Source organism: Pristiophorus japonicus, chromosome 6, assembly GCF_044704955.1.
Source record: "Pristiophorus japonicus isolate sPriJap1 chromosome 6, sPriJap1.hap1, whole genome shotgun sequence".
NCBI lineage: Eukaryota > Metazoa > Chordata > Chondrichthyes > Pristiophoridae > Pristiophorus > Pristiophorus japonicus.
In genome coordinates, this window is record NC_091982.1 from 27,489,216 (window position 1) to 27,507,911 (window position 18,696).

At 44.9% G+C, this 18,696-nt stretch overlaps 1 protein-coding gene across 2 annotated transcripts in view; it reads right to left on the minus strand.

The window, feature by feature from the left end:
* gria3b (glutamate receptor, ionotropic, AMPA 3b) overlaps positions 1 to 18,696 on the minus strand; it is a 494,474-nt gene that overhangs the window by 14,175 nt on the left and 461,603 nt on the right. The window contains exons 13-14 of one of the 2 annotated variants that reach the window (XM_070882006.1): positions 11,929 to 12,176; positions 11,290 to 11,404 (exon numbers count right to left, since the gene is read on the minus strand). In XM_070882006.1, coding sequence (XP_070738107.1) covers positions 11,290 to 11,404; positions 11,929 to 12,176 — 363 coding nt within the window. The remainder of the gene's footprint in view (positions 1 to 11,289; positions 11,405 to 11,928; positions 12,177 to 18,696) is intronic. The other variant, XM_070882007.1, reaches the window with a different exon arrangement.

The following is an 18,696-nucleotide window of genomic DNA, read 5'->3' on the forward strand; positions in this document are numbered from 1 at the left end:
CCTGCTGCGACTGTATAGACACTGAGTTTTGGAGCCTGCGATGGTCCGGCCAAAGTCTTCTCCTCTTCCAACTGTGCAGGGGCAGACTCGGCCATTGTGATCTGTGGAGCCATCTGGAGCTCTGGCTGAAGCGGGGGGAGAAGTGTGAGCGCTTTGAGAGGAGCCCCCAATTCCATGTCTTCTCTCACCATCATCCCTCTCATGGGCCACCCACACTTCCCTGCTAGCAAGGAGCTGGAGAGCACTTTACTGCACAGCAGTGGGGCCATGAGGACCCAAGTCTACAATGACATCCTTCCTAGAGAGGAGGTCGATGAGCATCTGCCATCTATTCTCCATAGAGACCATGTGCTCCTGTGAGTGGCACATTAGCTGCTCCATGTAGGTGGGCATGCTTTCCATGGAAGAGCATACCGTCGCCATCTCCTGTGGCACGGTGGTGGAGATGGACTTCTCCATTCTCTGCACGTTTGCAGACATCACGCTTGCAAAACCTGTCAAAGCCTCCTGCACTTCTTGTTCCACCTCCAAGATCGCCCTCTTTCTGGATGGCCCATGAGGCTTTGCATCTGCATGCAGCTGAGCAGAGCTGGGAGCGTCCTGTGCCCTCCGACAAGGAGTCTCCATGACTGTCCCTGTCTCCACAATCTGCTCTTGTTCACTTGTCAGTTGATAACACTAACTCGTGTGGCACCCACTGAGGGTGCTGGGTGCGCTTCTGTCTGGTGACGGTGCACCCTCAAAAGGCTGGAGGCTACTTGGAGGAGACGTTTTACTCTTCCTCCTGGATAGTTGGGGGGTGGGGGCAGGGGGGGAGGTGGTTGCTCTTGATGGAACTGTGGAGAGTAAAGAGATGAGTTAGATATGTCATATCAAGAATGTGTACTGATATCATTAGGTACACAATGAAAATTCACTGGCTGCTGACATCAGTCCCCATATGAATGATTGCTGTATGCCATGTGGCTGTATGAGATGTAATTCTGTCACCAGGTTCCGTCTCCCACCACCAGCTGCTTGGCCACTCCCGATACTTCCAATGCAGCCTCCTCTACTGCTGTTAATGTTGCCAGTGATGGAGGACCACCTCCGGTTCCCTCCCTCTCCCTCTTATTGTGGGCTCTCTTTTCCTGCAGGAAGGGAAAGAAGAGAAGGCTAATGAGAGTTGTGGAATGGGTGGGTTACATTTTTAGAGGGTGGCTACGATGGAGTGGGGTGGCAATGCCAAGTGGCCTCCTTGTGTGTTGTTAGTTGGTATTATTGCATTAGGATGAGTGTGTGAGGTGGTTAGTCAGATGGGGATGTGATAATGTAGATAGAGAGAGAGGGATGGTATGTTGCTGTGAGTAAGAATGTGCAGGAGCAGGATAGGGAAGGCAGGGTGATGGGGATGTGATGAGTGGCACAGCAGGATGATGTTGAGTGTGACTTTCTATTCACCTTTCCTGATCTAATGACATTATTGAATCAGTTGCGGCACTGCACCCAGGTCCCCCTGACAACGTCCCTGCTGTTCACCTCCTCTATTTGGAGCCAGGCTCCTTTGGTCTGCTGTGGAGGTCTCTACTGCCTATTAGAAGACAAGAGGACCTCCCTGCATGCTCTCACTTCCGCCACAAGCATATGGAGGGAGTCATCTGAGAACCTGGGTGCAGTCATGTTTGCTGCTCTTTGCAACATTCCAATGGTGTAGTGCAGTGCCTGCACTATCCTAGGTGAACCTTCAAATGCAATGTGGCCATAGCTCCTTTAAATATCCCAGCTGAAAATGCATCATCGATGACGTCATCAAATCCGAACCATTTAGTAGGGCCAGGTAAGGTGCAGGGCTGCCTTAATAGGCCCCATTAACAGAAAGTCGATCTCAGGAGCGGAATAGAATGAAGAATGGGGTCACGCCCCGCCACAACAATCGCCCGCACCCGACCCGCTCAGGTCCAGAAAATTCCGCCACAAGGTTTGATATACTAAGATCATCATCATCATAGGCAGTCCATCGAAACGAGGATGACTTGCGTCCATGCCAAAAAGGGATGAGTTCACAGGTGTTTCAATGAAGGATCTAATATTTCAGATCCAGAACTACATCTTGAGGGGGGTGGAAGATGCCTGTGCATGAACTACACCAGCCAACACACGGGCTTGACAAACAGAGGGATGCTATTGGACAACACAAGTAAAGTATTAGTACCCCTAAAATTAGACCTGTATTAGAAGTCTGTCATTCATGGCATTTGATCGTTAACAAGAAAGTGGCTCTACAAGTAATTAAATCAAGCCATATTGGACAAGAAATTTAGTTTTAGTACATCTATTAAACAACTGTGAGTGCTAAAAGCATCTTCTAGATCACTGATCTGATCAAATTACTTTTCAAAATTAAGATGCAAGTAAAGCTATGATAAAATATATTTTGTAAGCTACATAGTGATTCCTGCAGTTAACAATGACACTCACCAAAAAGATTCTACTTTTCATATGGTGACATTCCCTAGAATTCTTGAGCTATAATGGAAATCAAATGAAAAACTAAATACTGAAAATATGAAATAAAAACTGAAAATGCTAGAAATACACAGGCCAGAAATTTCTTATTACAGAGCATGCGGGTTTGGGAATGAGCCAGTGGTTAAAACGCTGAAATTGGCAGCACGTCAGGAACCCGCCATCTTCCCACCGACTTCCGCGTTTAACTCGGGCGTGTTTCGAAGCGTGCCATGAACCTTCTCGGGAGAGGCAGGCGATCTCATTGAAGTACTTAACTGCTCGTTGAGAGACTCTTAACAGCCTTTTTAATGTGAGGTTTGAACTGTAACTGGTTGCGCACAGGAGTCACAGAATTCAGGAAGCTCTCCTGTGAAGGGAAGGCAGCAGCTCAGTGGCCATTGTGCTACTTCAATAAGTGATAGCTGGAAAAAGCACATAAATACACACAGCTCACACCTGCTTCCTTGCCTAAGGGAAAGGCTCTTGCTAACACCATTTTGCACAGAGATTTTGCTTTCAGGAGGTTGCAGGTGATTTCTGCAATCTCGGAAGCCACTCTCACCATATTGCAAGTCACTCTCACTACATTGGAGGATTGTGCCTCTGATCGTCACTTTACCTGGCATCTATCAGATCAGCATTGGTGCCGCTTATGTTGTCTCACCTTGGACCTCAGATTTAGACCAAGATGAGCCCCAGCATCATCAGCAGCAACATCACCCAGGTGACCAATGCCATGTTTCCCAAGTCAGACACTTATGTAAACTTTTCCACTGATAAAGCCACTGATAAAGCTGAGCTTTACGACTCTGGCTAGCTTCCCACAGGTTCACGGCGTCATCGACTGCAAGATGTGGCCATCAGGGTATCCCATCATAATCCAGGAATGTTTGTGAACCACAAGGGCTTCCACTCCCTCAATGTGCAGCTTGTCTACAACTATAAAAGGATCATCATGCATGTGTGTGTCAGATTCACTGCGTGCTGTCATGATTCTTTTGTCCTGTGCCAGTCCACTCTCCCTGAGCCCTTTTCACCTCCAAACAGACATACCGGATGACTACTTGGAGATGAGGGCTATCCACTGAAGACGTGGCTAATGACACTCTTGAGGAGGCCAAGCAATGAGGCCAAGGAGTGCTATAATGTAGGCCACGGGTCCACCAAATGTGTCATAGAGCAAGTAATCGACATGCTGAAGATGCGCTTCAGATGCCTTGGCAGATCTGGAGGAGCCCTTCAGTATGCACCAGCCAGGATAGCCAGAATCATCGTCGTATGCAGCACACTGCACAACATAGAACAGCAGCGAGGATTGAAGTTAAAGGAGGAGCAAGGCTCAGTGTGCACAGCCTCTTCAAAGGAGGTGGAGGAGGAACAGGTGGAACATGAGGAGGACGATGAACGAATGAACCTGAGGTGGAGATGGCACCAGTAGCAGTGCACACTGCTGCCCGGGAGGCCCGGGATGGCTTCATAATAGCCCGATTTACTTAGGTTGCATCAGTGCACCCATATGACTCCCAGATGCCCACTATCAACAACTCCACAAAGCAGTCCTACAATGACCAAACCATTTCTGTCAACCAATCACCCTTTGCTCGAGGTTAAGTACTGTCTCTCTATTCACTCCAAATGACAAAGACAGTTCCCAGATCACAGGCAAAAATGGACAAGATGGGAAAGTGCTGCAAAGAAATAAATTCATGTGCGTCATAAATAGAACTGAAACTTAACACGGTAACATCTTGGAAACACCCATGTGCATGCCCTTGTGCATCTAGGATTGTATCATCTTTCTCTTACGTGTGCTTCTTGGAGATCAACCCGTGTGGCTTCAGCAGAGGTACAAGCAGGCTGCTCACTTCCCTGCTGTGACTGCTTCGACACTTTTGCCAAAACGTTCTGTGAGGGCCCTGCCAAAGACTGCTCCTCCTGCAACTGAGCAGGGGCAGACTCGGCCATCGGGATCTGAGGCAGCATGTGGGGCTCTGACTGAGGAGGGGGGGGGGGGGCAGTGGGCGAGAAAGGGGAGCACTTTGAGCTGAGCCCTCACTTCCATGTCCCCTCTGATCATCGTCCCTTTGATGGTGACCACCTGCACTTCCCTGCTAGTAAGGAGCTGGACAGCACCTTGCTGCACATTAGTGGGCCGATGAATGTTGGTATCCCTCATAGAGATGAGGTCAATGAGAGTCTGAACTCTGTTGTTCACAGCAAGCATGTTCTCATTCGACTGGGCATTAGCTGCTCCATGCAGATGGCCATCCTTTCCATGGAAGAGCCTAGAGTCGCCATCGCCTGCAACACGGTGATGCTCATGTTGGAGATGGCCTCCTCCATTCTCTATACAATTGTGCACATCGCAGCTGGAAATGCTGCCAGAGCTTTGTGGATTTTTTGCTGTTCCTCCAAGATCAACCTCTTTGTCAACGGTCCCCGAGGTTCAGCATCGGAATCCAGCTGAGCAGAGCTGGGAGCATCCTGCGCCCTCTGGCGAGGACTCTCCACTGCTGTCCCTGTCTCCACCATCTGCTCTTGCTCACTTGTGATGTGTGACACACCAGATGACAACATTACTCTATGTCTTGCTGGACCCACCGACCTGCGCTTATATGCGCTGGTGTTGGGTGTGCGTGGGTCTGGCACCCTCAGGGAATGGAGCTTCCTCTGAGGAGTTGTCTTCTTCCTCCGGCTGGACAGTCGGGAGGTGGGGTACTTGATGGACCTGTGGGAGAATAAAGACATGAATTAGACCTCTTATGATAAGAATGTGTAACGTTACCATTATGCACATGATGATATTTCACTGGCTGCTGACATCAGTCACCATGAGCAACAGTTGTATGCCACGTGAGATATTTAATTTTTACACCAGGCTGCTGGGAGGTCCCCCTCACTCCATCTCCCACTGCTGTCAGCTCAGTCACTCCACTTATTTTGAAAGCCTACTCTTCTGTAGGTGTCACATTTTGTATGTATTGGAGGGCCACTTCCAGTTCTCTCTCTTTCTCTCCTGCTCTGCCCTCTCTTCTCCTGCAAGGAGGGCAAGAAGAGAACTTTGAGTGAGAGTGATGAAATGAGTGTAAGGGATGTATAGGCTACATCTGTAGAGGTTGACTATGAGGGAGTGGCGTGATATTGCCAAATGACCTCCTTCTGTGGTAATTTATAGGATTGCATTAGGATGAGGGCGAGTGTTAGTAATGGACTGTTTGACGGGGATGCGAGTAGTTGCATAGACAGTGAGGGATGGGTGCACCTGTTAGGTATCATAGAATCATAGAAATTTACAACACGGAAGGAGGCCATTTTGGCCCATCATGTCCGTGCCGGCCGACAAAGAGCTATCCAGCCGAATCCCACTTTGGAGCTCTTGGTCCGTAGCCTTGTGGGTTACGGCACTTCAAATCCATATCCAGGTACGTTTTAAATGTGGTGAGGGTTTCTGCCTCTACCACTCTTCCATGCAGTGAGTTCCAGACCCCCACCACCCTCTGGATGAAAACATTTCCCCTCAAATCCCCTCTAAACTTCCGACCAATTACTTTAAATCTATGCCCCCTGCTCGTTGACCTCTCTTCTAAGAGAAATAGGTCTCTCTTATCCACCCTATCTAGAATGCTCCTAATTTTTTACACCTCAATCAAGTCTTCCTTTAGCCTCCTCTGTTCCAAAGAAAACAAACACAGCATCTCCAATCTTTCCTCATAGCCAAAATTCTCCAATCCAGGCAACATTCTTGTAAATCTCCTCTGCACCCTTTCCAGTGCAATCACATCTTTCCCGTAACACGGTGACCAGAACTGCATGCAGTACTCTAGCTGTTGCCTAACTAGTGTTCTATACAGTGCAAGCATAAACTCCTTGCTCTTGTATTCCATGCTTCGACTAATAAAGGCAAGTATTCCATATGCCTTCTTAACCACCTTATCTACCTGGCCTGCTACCTTCAGTGATCTGTGGACATGCACTCCAAGGTCCCTTTGTTCCTCTGCACTTCTCACTATCCTACCATTTATTGTGTATCCCTTGCCTTGTTTGCCCTCCCCAAATGCATTAACTCACACTTCTCAGGATTGAATTCTATTTGCCACTGTTCTGCCCACTTGACCAGATCATTGATATTTTCCTGCAGTCTACAGCTTTCTTCTTCATTATCAACCACACGGCCAATTTTTGTATCATCTGCAAACTTTTTAATCATACGCCCTACCTTCAAGTCTAAATCATTGATATATACCACAAAAAGGAAGGGACCTAGTACTGAGCCCTGCGGAACCCCACTGGAAACAACCTTCCAGTCACAAAAACATCCATCGACCATTACCCTTTGTTTCCTGCTTCTGAGCCAATTTTGGATCCAACCTGCCACTTTGCCTTGGATCCCATGGGCTTTTGCTTTCATGACCAGTCTGCCATATGGGACCTTAGCAAATGCCTTGCTAAAATCCATTTACACTACATCATATGCACTGCCCTCATTGACCCTCCTCGTTACCTGCTCAAAAAATGTAATCAAATTAGTCAGGCACAACATTCCCGTAACAAATCCATGCTGACTGTCCTTGATTAATCTGTGTCTTTCTAAATGAAGATTTATCCTATCCCTCAAAATTGTTTCCAATAATTTTCCGACCACTAAGGTTAGGCTGACTGGTGTGTAGTTATTCAGTCTATCCCTTTCTCCCTTGTTAAACAATGGTACATTAGCAGCTCTCCGGTCCTCCGGCATCACACCTGTAGGAGAGAGGGTTGGAAAATGATGGTAAAAGTCTCAGCTATTTCCTCTCTTGCTTCCCTTAACAACCTGGAATACATTTCATCCAGGTCTGGGGATTGATCCACTCTCAAAGATGCTAAACCCCTTAATACTTCCTCTCTCACTATGTTTATTTCATCGAAAATCTCCTCCCTGATTGCAACATCTGTATTGCCCCTCTCTTTTGCGAAAACAGATGCAAAGAACATAAGAAATAGGAGCAGGAGTAGGCCATACGGCCCCTCGAGCCTTCTCCGCCATTTAATAAGATCATGGCTGATCCGATCATGGACTCAGGTCCACTTCCCTGCCCGCTCCCCATAACCCCTTATTCCCTTATTGTTTAAGAAACTGTCTATTTCTGTTATAAATTTATTCAATGTCCCAGCTTCCACAGCTCCTGAGGCAGCAAAGTCCACAGATTTACAATCTTCTGAGAGAAGAAATTTCTCCATCTCAGTTTTAAATGGGCAGCCCATTATTCTAAGATTATGCCCTCTAGTTCTAGTCTCCTCTATCAATGGAAACATCCTCTCTGCATCCATTTTGTCAAGCCCCCTCATAATCTTATACATTTCGATAAAATCACCTCTCATTCTTCTGAACTCCAATGAGTAGAGGCCCAACCTACTCAACCTTTCCTCATAAGTCAACCCCCTGATCCCCGGAATCAACCTAGTGAACCTTCTCTGAACAGCCTCCAAAGCAAGTGTATCCTTTCGTAAATATGGAAGCCAAAACTGCACGCAGTATTCCAGGTGTGGCCTCACCAATATCCTGTAGAACTGTAGCAAGACTTCTCTGCTTTTATACTCCATCCCCTTTGCAGTAAAAGCCAAGATTCCATTGGTCTTCCTGATCACTTGCTGAACTTGCATACTAATCTTTTGTGCTTCATGCACAAGTACCCCCAGATCCCGCTGTACTGCAGCACTTAGCAATCTTTCTCCATTTAAATAATAACTTGCTCTTTGATTTTTTTCTGCCAAAGAGCATGACCTCACACTTTCCAACATTATACTCCATCTGCCAAATTTTTGCCCACTCACTTAGCCTGTCTATGTCCTTTTGCAGATTTTGTGTGTCCTCCTCACACATTGCTTTTCCTCCCATCTTGTATCGTCAGCAAACTTGGCTACGTTACACTCGGTCCATTCTTCCAAGTAGTTAATATAGATTGTAAATAGTTGGGGTCCCAGCACTGATCCCTGCTGCACCCACTAGTTACTGATTGCCAACCTGAGAATGAACCATTTATCCTGACTCTCTGTTCTCTGTTATTTAGACAATCCTCTATCCATGCTAATATATTACTCCCAACCTCGTGAACTTTTATCTTGTGCAGTAACCTTTTATGTGGCACCTTGTCAAATGCCTTCTGGAAGTCCAAATACACCACATCCACTGGTTCCCCTTTATCCACCCTGTTTGTTACATCCTCAAAAAATTCCAGCAAATTTGTCAAACATGACTTCCACTTCATAAATCCATGCTAACTCTAACCGAATTTTGCTTTTCCAAATGTCCTGCTACTGCTTCTTTAATAATGGACTCCAACATTTTCCCTACCACAGATGTTAGGCTAACTGGTCTATAGTGTACTGCTTTTTGTCTGCCTCCTTTTTAACTAGGGGCATTACATTTACAGTTTTCCAATCTGCTGGACTGCCCCAGAATCCAGGGAATCATAAAGAACCATACCTGTGTCTTCTGCCTCCACATACAGATTACCTTTATGGTCTCCAACAGGCTCTACTCTTTCTTTAGTTATCCTCTTGCTCGTAATGCATTTATAAAACATCTTTGGGTATTCCTTGATTTTACTTGCCAAAATGTTTTCATGCTCTCTCTTTGCTTTCCTAATTTCCTTTTTAATTTCACCCCTGCAATTTCTATACTCCTCTCGGCTTTCTGCAGTGTTGAGATCTGTCATATGCCTCCTTTTTTTTCTTTATCCTACCCTGTATGCCCCTTGACATCCAGTGGGCTCTAGATTTGTTAGTCCCACCATTTTTTTTAAGGGAACATACTTGCTCTGAACCCCCACAACCTCCTCTGTGAATGCTTCCCACTGCTCTGACACTGATTTACCTTCAAGTAGCTATTTCCTGTCCACTTTGGCTAAATCACATCTCAGCTTAGTAAAATTGGCTTTTAACCAATTGGGAACTTTTATTCCGTGTCTATCTTTGTCCTTTTCCATAACTACCCTAAATCTAACTGAATTATGATCACTAGTACCAAAATACTCTCCCACTGATACCCTTCATTCTCTAAAACTAAGTCCAGAATCACCCCCATTCTTGCTGGGCTCCCAGGTCGGTTGGTGTGAGGAGTGACCTGCAGGAGTAGGTTTGGGAAGGCAGAGTGATGGGGTTGTGTTCAATGGCACATCATGATGTAGTTGATTGTAGCATTGTACTTACTTTCCTGAGCTCATCAGATCATTAAATCCCTTCCAGCATTGAATCCAGGAGCGGCTGACAAAAGCTCTACTGATCACTTCTTGGGCAATCTCCAGCCATGTCCTCTTGGGTTCTCTGGCTACTCTTTTCCTGCTCGCTGCCAGGGAATAGGACCACCCTGTGTGCTCTGACTCCCTGGACCAGGGCTTCAAGGAAAGCATCTGAGAGCCTAGGTGCAGCCTTTTGTCGCTGTGACTCCATGTTTGCGTGCATCTACACAAATCTCTGCAATATAAAGCAATATCCACCTCCCCCAACCACCTTTATGCCTCCTCCAACTATTTTCAACCGTGATGTGTGCAAGGTTCCTTTTAATGTCTGAGCAGAATGTGAGTCATCGACTTACACCCACTTCATTTAATCGTCCGGGAAACCCGCATGACTGTTTCAATTGATGTAATTGAGTTAAACGCACAGTGCAGAACGCGCTGTTGGAAACTTCAGGATGGCGACCCGTTACGTGGCCCTCATGGACCCGCCCTGACTCTAAGGTAAAGGTTCCGGCCACAGTGTCTGAAAACAAAAAAGTTAGGGCTAATGTTTTCAACCGGTGTCTTTGTTAGATGGGAATATGTTCAAATAAAAGATCTTTATCTGAAACTTTAACATATCTTTTTTCAGATGATGACAGACTTGCTATATGGTTCCAGTGCTTTCTGTTTTATTATTTAGCTACAGGATAGGTTGGCGGTGGCTATTAAGTGAATTCTCTCAGTGCTGACCTGATGATTATACCTCAATCAGAGTGGCAGAGGAATGACAATCCTGCACCTGCTCCTTCCTCCCTACCTGCCAAATTATATCAACATGAATTTCATTCTCAGGGCCTCCAAAGTTGGGAGTGTGATCCAGGCATCTTGCTTGGACAGGGCAGGACAGCTTTGTATTGTGATCTTGCATACCTGCAAACGAAACCTTTTTCTCAGTGATAGCGAGGCAAGAATACTGATAGTCGGTGTATGAAAATGAGTGTCTGAGTATATAGCATAGATTTGAAAGCCTAACCAATGACTAAGAATTTAAAAACAAATCTAATTAATTGAATTTTTCAGATCTAAAAGGAAGAATCTTCTCTGCAAGTTTAAACTCTGACAGGATACTGTATTGCTTTGTGCCCCTGCATAATCTGGATTCTGACACAAAGCATTCACCAGCAACCTATCTGTTGGCTTTTAAATGCTGACAGGCCTGAAATTTCTCTTTTATTCCTTGATTTGGCTCTGGTTTCTCAGAATAGAAGGGCAATGATTAGGGCAAGTTTTCCAAGGACCAATGCTTTCTGAAGGTCATGCAGTTAAAAAAATACAAACTTGAACTATGATTAGCTTTACTTTAAATAGAATCTTTTGTTAAATTACGTCATATCATCATAAAGGTCTCTTTCCCTGAACTTTCCAAGCATCGCAACACTCATTTCAGCTGTCAATCTGGTAAGGATCCCTGTTGTACCAACATCACAACTCAAATATAATATTGCGTACAAATGAATGGATTAATTTTCTTTTGCAAATACAGTAACAGCCTTGCCGATTACTCTGTACTAAGGTACCCGCTTGTGGTGACATTGAGGCTGACCTTGGAGTCACCTCCCCCGCTGCCGCACTCTCCTTTGTCGTACCACCATTTGTTTTTCAATTTGTCCAAGAGGCCTTGTTCATTCAGTTTTAATACTGCGAGGTTAACAGCATTTCTTGAAACAATAAAACATATTTGTAAGAAAATTAACAATTGTAGTAAGTGTACGTGAAAGGAGCACAATAGGACAAATTGGCTATTTTCACGGAATGGAGAAACGCTTGCACAGCAAATAAAGTGTTAATATTGGAAGGTGGCATGAAGGATCACATTGTTCAAAACTGAAGTGTGCGGGATGGGGAATTGCCTTTAAGAAAAAAAAAATTAACACATCATGCAATCACACATTCTTCACACGTTACAGCATTAACTTTACCAGATAAATTGAAAAGTTATAGAATTGTAAAATTAAAACAGCAACGGACAATCAAAAAAAGACGACACATTAAAAAAAAATAATAAAATGGATGCATTAAATAATTTAACTGTATATTACCAGCCTTACTCAATCCAGGCTTTTAAATAATGTGAAATTTAAGTTACCTTACATTCTTGACAAATTAAAAAAAAAACAGGAAACATCAGGGTGGGTGGAATACTATAACAACATGTAGAATATTGTTACACTATTCCACCCACCTTAATGATGCCCCTTTAGGGGTTGCCACTCCATAGCCTTTCGAATCAAGGTTCCCTCCTACTTTCATGGTGTCACATGGCTTCCTCTGCTCAATGTATTCATTCATTGTTGATTCTAGCAAGAAAGCAAACTTTCCCTTCGATTTCCGAACTTTGGCAACACCATCGGCTGTTGTTTTGGTGAACACAGATGGTTCGGCAGATTTCATGTAGGACCACATTTTTTCATATACTGCTATTTTTGAACGCTGGAGAGAGAGAGAGATAAAAAGAGAGACAAGCTTATATAAATTGGACCAAACTTCCGTTTAATATTTTTCCTTTAAATCATACGTTTAGAGCAGAGATTGATCACAAACATAGTGGTTCCATGAGATTATTTTTGAATCTCAGGTTTCAGGATTGTCACACAACTGAGAGAAAATTAGAAAGGGAAGATAGCAACTGGTGTAAAAGATAACGCGGAAGATTCATCCAGTATTTTATAGCAAGGAAGTCAAAACCTTAATGGACCCATATGGAGTTGAACATAAAGATAAGTAGGAGATAGTTAATATACGAAAGGATGCTGATAAATATAATCCCACGTCAAACAGATGGGGTAAAGTTTCTGCTTTGGGTGCAATCGTCATTCCGGGCACAAATTTCGCTTAAAATTGCGTTAGTTTTCCGAGATGAAGTTATGGTTCACATTTCCGCTCAAACTCATTTGCTTAATCACAAATATCAAATCTTCCATGAACCCATGCAATCGAGCAGCGTTTTAGATTGTAATATTTTTTTTCTTACATTAAAAAATATTCCTTGATATATTTAAGAATAGTAACCTGGTGAAGTTTGATTAATACAGCTGAAAGTGGGTTTATCACAAAAAATAAGCATTTTTAATCAGTATCTAGTCCACCACCTGTGAGGAATCCGATTCGAAATAACTGAAAATGACTTAAAAAAAAACCTATAATGTACCATTTATTGGTTTCATTGGTGTACAGTAGTCAGTTTCTTCGCAAATTAAGTATTTTTTTAATATTTAAAACTTTTAAAAGGTGCCCTTGCGCCTAAAATAAAAATCAAAGTAATTTTAAGAGCCTCCTCAAAGGCCCGCAAAAACAATTAGCAGAAATTTGCTAATGAAGTGCAGTCACTGTTGTAATGTAGGAAACGTGGCAGCCAATTTGCACACAGCAAGCTCCCACAAACAGCAATTGACCAAATAATCTGTTTTAGTGATGTTGATTGAGGGATAAATATTGGCCAGGACACCGGGGATATCTCTCCTGCTCTTCTTCGAAATAGTGCCATGGGATCTTTAACATCCAACTGAGAGCAGCCGGGGCCTCGGTTTAACATTTCATCTGAAAGACAGCATCTCCGTGCATTGTACTGGAGTGTCAGCCTGTTTTTTGCGCTCAAATCTCTGGAGAGGAACTTAAACCTACAACCTTCTGATTCAGAGGCGAGGGTGCTACCAACTGAGCCACAGCTGACACACTATTGTATCCCTTTCTCCAACCAGGGCAATCTGTGAGCATGGCTTCCCTCTGGGCACCTAGGATTGCGGAATCATTCTATGGGAGTAGATTTTCTGAGTCTGCACATATCAGAAATTCATGGGCACACCAATTTTAGATTGGCCACGCTGGTTCCAGTCATTGAAAGTTGGCATGCAGGTACAGCAGGCAGTTAAGAAAGCAAATGGCATGTTGGCCTTCATAGCGAGGGGATTTGAGTACAAGGGCAGGGAGGTGTTGCTACAATTGTACAGGACCTTGGTGAGGCCACACCTGGAGTATTGTGTACAGTTTTGGTCTCCTAACCTGAGGAAGGACATTCTTGCTATTGAGGGAGTGCAGCGAAGGTTCACCAGACTGATTCCCGGGATGGCGGGACTGACCTATCAAGAAAGACTGGATCAACTGGGCTTGTATTCACTGGAGTTCAGAAGAATGAGAGGGGACCTCATAGAAACGTTTAAAATTCTGACGGGGTTAGACAGGTTAGATGCAGGAAGAATGTTCCCAATGTTGGGGAAGTTCAGAACCAGGGGACACAGTCTAAGGATAAGGGGGAAGCCATTTAGGACCGAGATGAGGAGGAATTTCTTCACCCAGAGAGTGGTGAACCTGTGGAATTCTCTACCACAGAAAGTTGTTGAGGCCAATTCACTAAATATATTCAAAAAGGAGTTAGATGAAGTCCTTACTACTAGGGGGATCAAGGGGTATGGCGAGAAAGCAGGAATGGGGTACTGAAGTTGAATGTTCAGCCATGAACTCATTGAATGGCGGTGCAGGCTAGAAGGGCCGAATGGCCTACTCCTGCACCTATTTTCTATGTTTCTATGTTTCTATGAAAGGTTCCCTCCTGGCAGTGCCAAATTGGAAAATTACCCCTTTGTGAACTTTGTGTTAGATAAGTAGTGGATCCAAAATAGTTTTATGTTGTGAGCCTGGGCATTTTGATACTGTAGGAACTAGACTGAACCAGTCAGAACTAATATCATTTTGTGACCTTTAAAGACTGTCAGAAGGAAGAGACCTTCAAGCCCTCCATCTCAGCTGGACTCAAACCCGAGTAGCAAAAGTTGAAAGGGACATGCTGCAGAATTCTATTACAACCCACTGTGCTTCTTAGAGAAGCTGAGAGTATAGAGTCAAAGTAAGAAAGAAATAACCTTTAAAAATGTTGGGCCTCAAAGCCCTCAAAATGTATGTTACACAAAATTAAAAAATATGTTTGTTGAATCACATATTAGAAAACCACAGCAAATTTGATATTTCCGTAAATTACAATAGTTGAGATATTTCATTATTTTGACAACGAGTGGATTGATGAATTGGAGGACTTTCTTGTGAGGTGTTTCTTGAGACGAGAAGTTGAAGGTTAAAGAGATCGTAAAAACACTGCTTGACTTGTTTTTCAGAAGAGATAGGGGAACCATCAGTTTTCTTTAAAGTATGGGATCAATAGGTTTTGATGGGGGAAGAGAACACATGATAAAATAATTATACATGGAGTCTGTTTGGTGCAGCTCAGGTAAGCTGAACAGCCTGTTCTTCGGTTATTTTTGTTTGAATTGGATCTACCGTTAAACTTGAATTTATAAAGAAACCCCTCTGCTGAAGTATGATGCCAACAAATGTTATTCTTCCAATTTTAATCATTTCTGTATCAAGATGTATTATTTTTGTTTTAGACACATAGACAGTGCACAATTGTGTAGATTTTCCATTCGAATACATGTTTTAGCGGAAGCTGTGCGATGAATGGAGAGATGATCTTTAATACACTGACACTGTGTGCATATTTTTTAGGATCTGCACAATTTGATTGTATAGTCCCTGAAGATATCCCATCCCAATCCATCAGATCATCGAGCCATGCTCTTCTTTGCCCACCTCTTTATCTGTTATCATCAACTTTTTCAGACAGTAACAACCCCAAGGGTTTTTGTTCTGACTCCTGATATGCACAGAGCACTTCATTTTTTAAATCATAATCAGCCTCATGTTTTTCTTCTGTTAGTTTACTTAGTCTGTTAGTCAGTTTAATAATTCTGTTCCAACTAGTTTTCAGGATACATCTAGCAATTTTTCTGAAGTTTCCATTTAAAAAATAAGTAGCGAAGGTTCCAAATGCAAGTGCGTTTCATCACCGTAAAGCTGATGACAAGTCAGCATATGACGGATAAGTCTAGGGTAATAGAGTATTTTGTGACTGATCGATCATTGACAAGTGTGCCGATAAGAGAGCCCTAGCAGCAGCTGCTCAATAACAAGAGATAAAGATTGAAAAATGGTGCATCAGTGGTATCTGCTGTGAAAGCAGCTAAGTGACAACACTGCTCCACAATATCACAAGATACCTAGGTGCTAATGCCAATACTGTTATTCATACCTCTGTACCTCACAAAGGTTCTCAAAGCTGGGCCCCACAGGGGGACCTCAATCATCATTCTTTGCTTGATATTCTACCATCAAAGCATCCACAAAAAATTGGTGAATTTAACAGCTTAACGGTGTGTTGTACGTTTTGGACACAGTACTTCAAAGCAGACAAGAAGATTTTATGGATCTTGCATAATGACTTGGAGATCCACACACAAAAGATCAACAGACAAATGCAAGAGCAGCAGAACATTGAGTATCTGAATAAAATTATAAAGAATAAGATCGTGCTTGCAGGAAAATGTATGTTTCAACTAAGCTCCCAAAAGACAATTTCAAAAACCCAGTCTATTGTGTTCCTAATACAGATGAGGCTGCACACAGGGAGGTTAAAGTAACAGTGACCTCAGTCTTTAATAAGACACTCCAGAGTGAGGAACAGGCCTTAGAGGCCGGCTTATATACAGTGCTCCCAAGGGATGCTGGGATCCCTTGGGACTTCAGGGGATGAGCTCCTTGGTGGTGGAACATGGGACTGCATGCTTTACAGATGCACATCATCACTCCACCCCCCCCCCCCCCGCCAAAGTCAAAGTGAAAACTATTTACAAGGTGAGGCGGTCGGGAGCCTTTCTTTCCCTGGTGGACCGCCTCAGTACAAATGTCTGTTCTGGTGTGTTGGCTGTGCCCTCGCTGGGCTGGCGTGTTGTTGGCCCTGCAGGGCTGCTGGGTGAGCCTGGCCTTGATGGGCTGTTGGGCGTGATGGGTTCGATTTCCTGGTCCGGCGTGGTGTCGTTGATCCTTTGGGTGTGTGTTGTGGGCTCGAATAAGGTGGTGTCTGCTGTGGGTTGTTCAGGGCAGTCTGTGAACCGCAGCCTCGTTTGGTCCAGGTGCTTTCTGCAAATTTGTCTATTGTTTAGTTTGACTACAAACACCCTATTCCCTTCTTTAGCTATCACTGTGCCCGCGATCCACTTGGGACCATGTCCATAGTTTAGCACATACACAGGGTCATTCAGATCAATTTCCCGTGACACAGTGGCACGACCATCGTTTACATTTTGTTGCCGCCACCTGCTCTCTACCTGATCATGCAGGTTGGGGTGAACCAGCGAGAGTTTGGTTTTAAGTGTCCTTTTCATGAGTAGCTCAGCCGGGGCACCTCTGTGAGCAAGTGGGGACTCGTGCGGTAGCTGAGCAGTACTCGGGACAAGCGGGTTTGGAGTGAGCCTTCTGTGACTCATTTAAGGCTCTGTTTGATGGTTTATACTGCCCACTCTGCCTGCCCATTGGAGGCTGGTTTAAATGGGGCCGAGGTGACATGTTTGATCCCATTGCGGGTCATGAATTCTTTAAATTCGGCATTGGTGAAACATGGCCCGTTGTCACTGACCCGTATGTCAGGCAGGCCGTGGGTGGCAAACATGGCCCTCAGGCTTTCAATGGTGGCGGTGGCGGTGCTTCCCAACATTATTTCACATTCAATCCATTTTGAAAAAGCATCCACCACCACCAGGAACATTTTACCGAGAAACGGGCCCACATAGTCGACATGGATCCTCGACCATGGTCTGGAGGGCCAGGACCACAAACTTAGTGGTGCCTCTCTGGGCGCGTTGTTCAACTGAGCACATACGCTGCATTGCCGTACTCAGGACTCTAAGTCAGAGTCGATACCGGGCCACCACACGTGGGATCTGGCTATCGCTTTCATCATTATTATACCCGGGTGTGTGCTGTGGAGATCCGAGATGAACGTCTCCCTGCCCTTTTTTGGTAGCACTATGAGGTTACCCCACAACAGGCAGTCTGCCTGAATGGACAGCTCGTCCTTTCGCTGCTGGAACGGCTTGATTGGCTCTTGCATTTCAACAGGGATGCTGGCCCAGCTCCCATGCAGTACACAGTTTTTTTACTAGGGGCAGCAGAGGATCTTGGCTGGTCCAAGTCCTAATCTGGCGGGCCGTGACAGGTGATTTATCATTTTCAAACGCTTTCATGACCATCAACAAGTCTGCGGGCTGCGCCACCATCAACAAGTTTGCAGGCTGCGCCATTTCCACCCCCGTGGTGGGTAATGGTAGCCGACTGAGAGCATCCGCACAGTTCTCGGTACCTGGCCTGAGGCAGATGGTATAGTTATATGCTGATAGCCCGAGTGCCCACCTTTGTATGCGGGCTGAGGCATTAGCATTTATCCCCTTGTTTTCAGCGAACAGGGATGTGAGGGGCTTGTGATCGGTTTCTAGCTCACATTTGAGGCCAAACAAGTACTGATGCTTTTTCTTCACCCCGAACACACACGCTATCATGCTGTAGGCCATCTCGGCCTAGACAAGCTCCTGGAAGCAGAGGCGACAGGTTGCAACTTCCCCGCAACGTTAGCTTGTTGTAATACACACCCGACTCCGTACGGCGATGCGTCACATGCTAGCACTTTTACACGAATTATACAATACAAGCAGCTTGTTGGAGCATAAAATGTTTCTGGCTTTCTCAAATGCAATTACTAGGTTTTTTCCCCATACCCAGTCCTCACCTTTGCGCAATAACACATGTAGGGGCTCTAAAAGGGTGATTAACCGCGGTAGGAAGTTACCAAAATAGTTGAGGAGTCCCAGGAACGACCGCAGCTCCGTGATGTTCTGTGGCCTGGGCGCATTCCTGATAGCCTCTGTCTTGGCATCTGTGGGCCGAATGCCATCCGCTGCGATCTTTCTCCCCAAAAACTCCACTTCTGTTGCCATGAAGACGCATTTCGACCTCTTCAGCCGCAGACCTACGCGATCCAGTCGCTGGAGGACCTCCTCAAGGCTTTGTAGGTGCTCAACGGTGTCCTGACCTGTGACCAATATGTCATCCTGAAAGACCATCGTGTGTG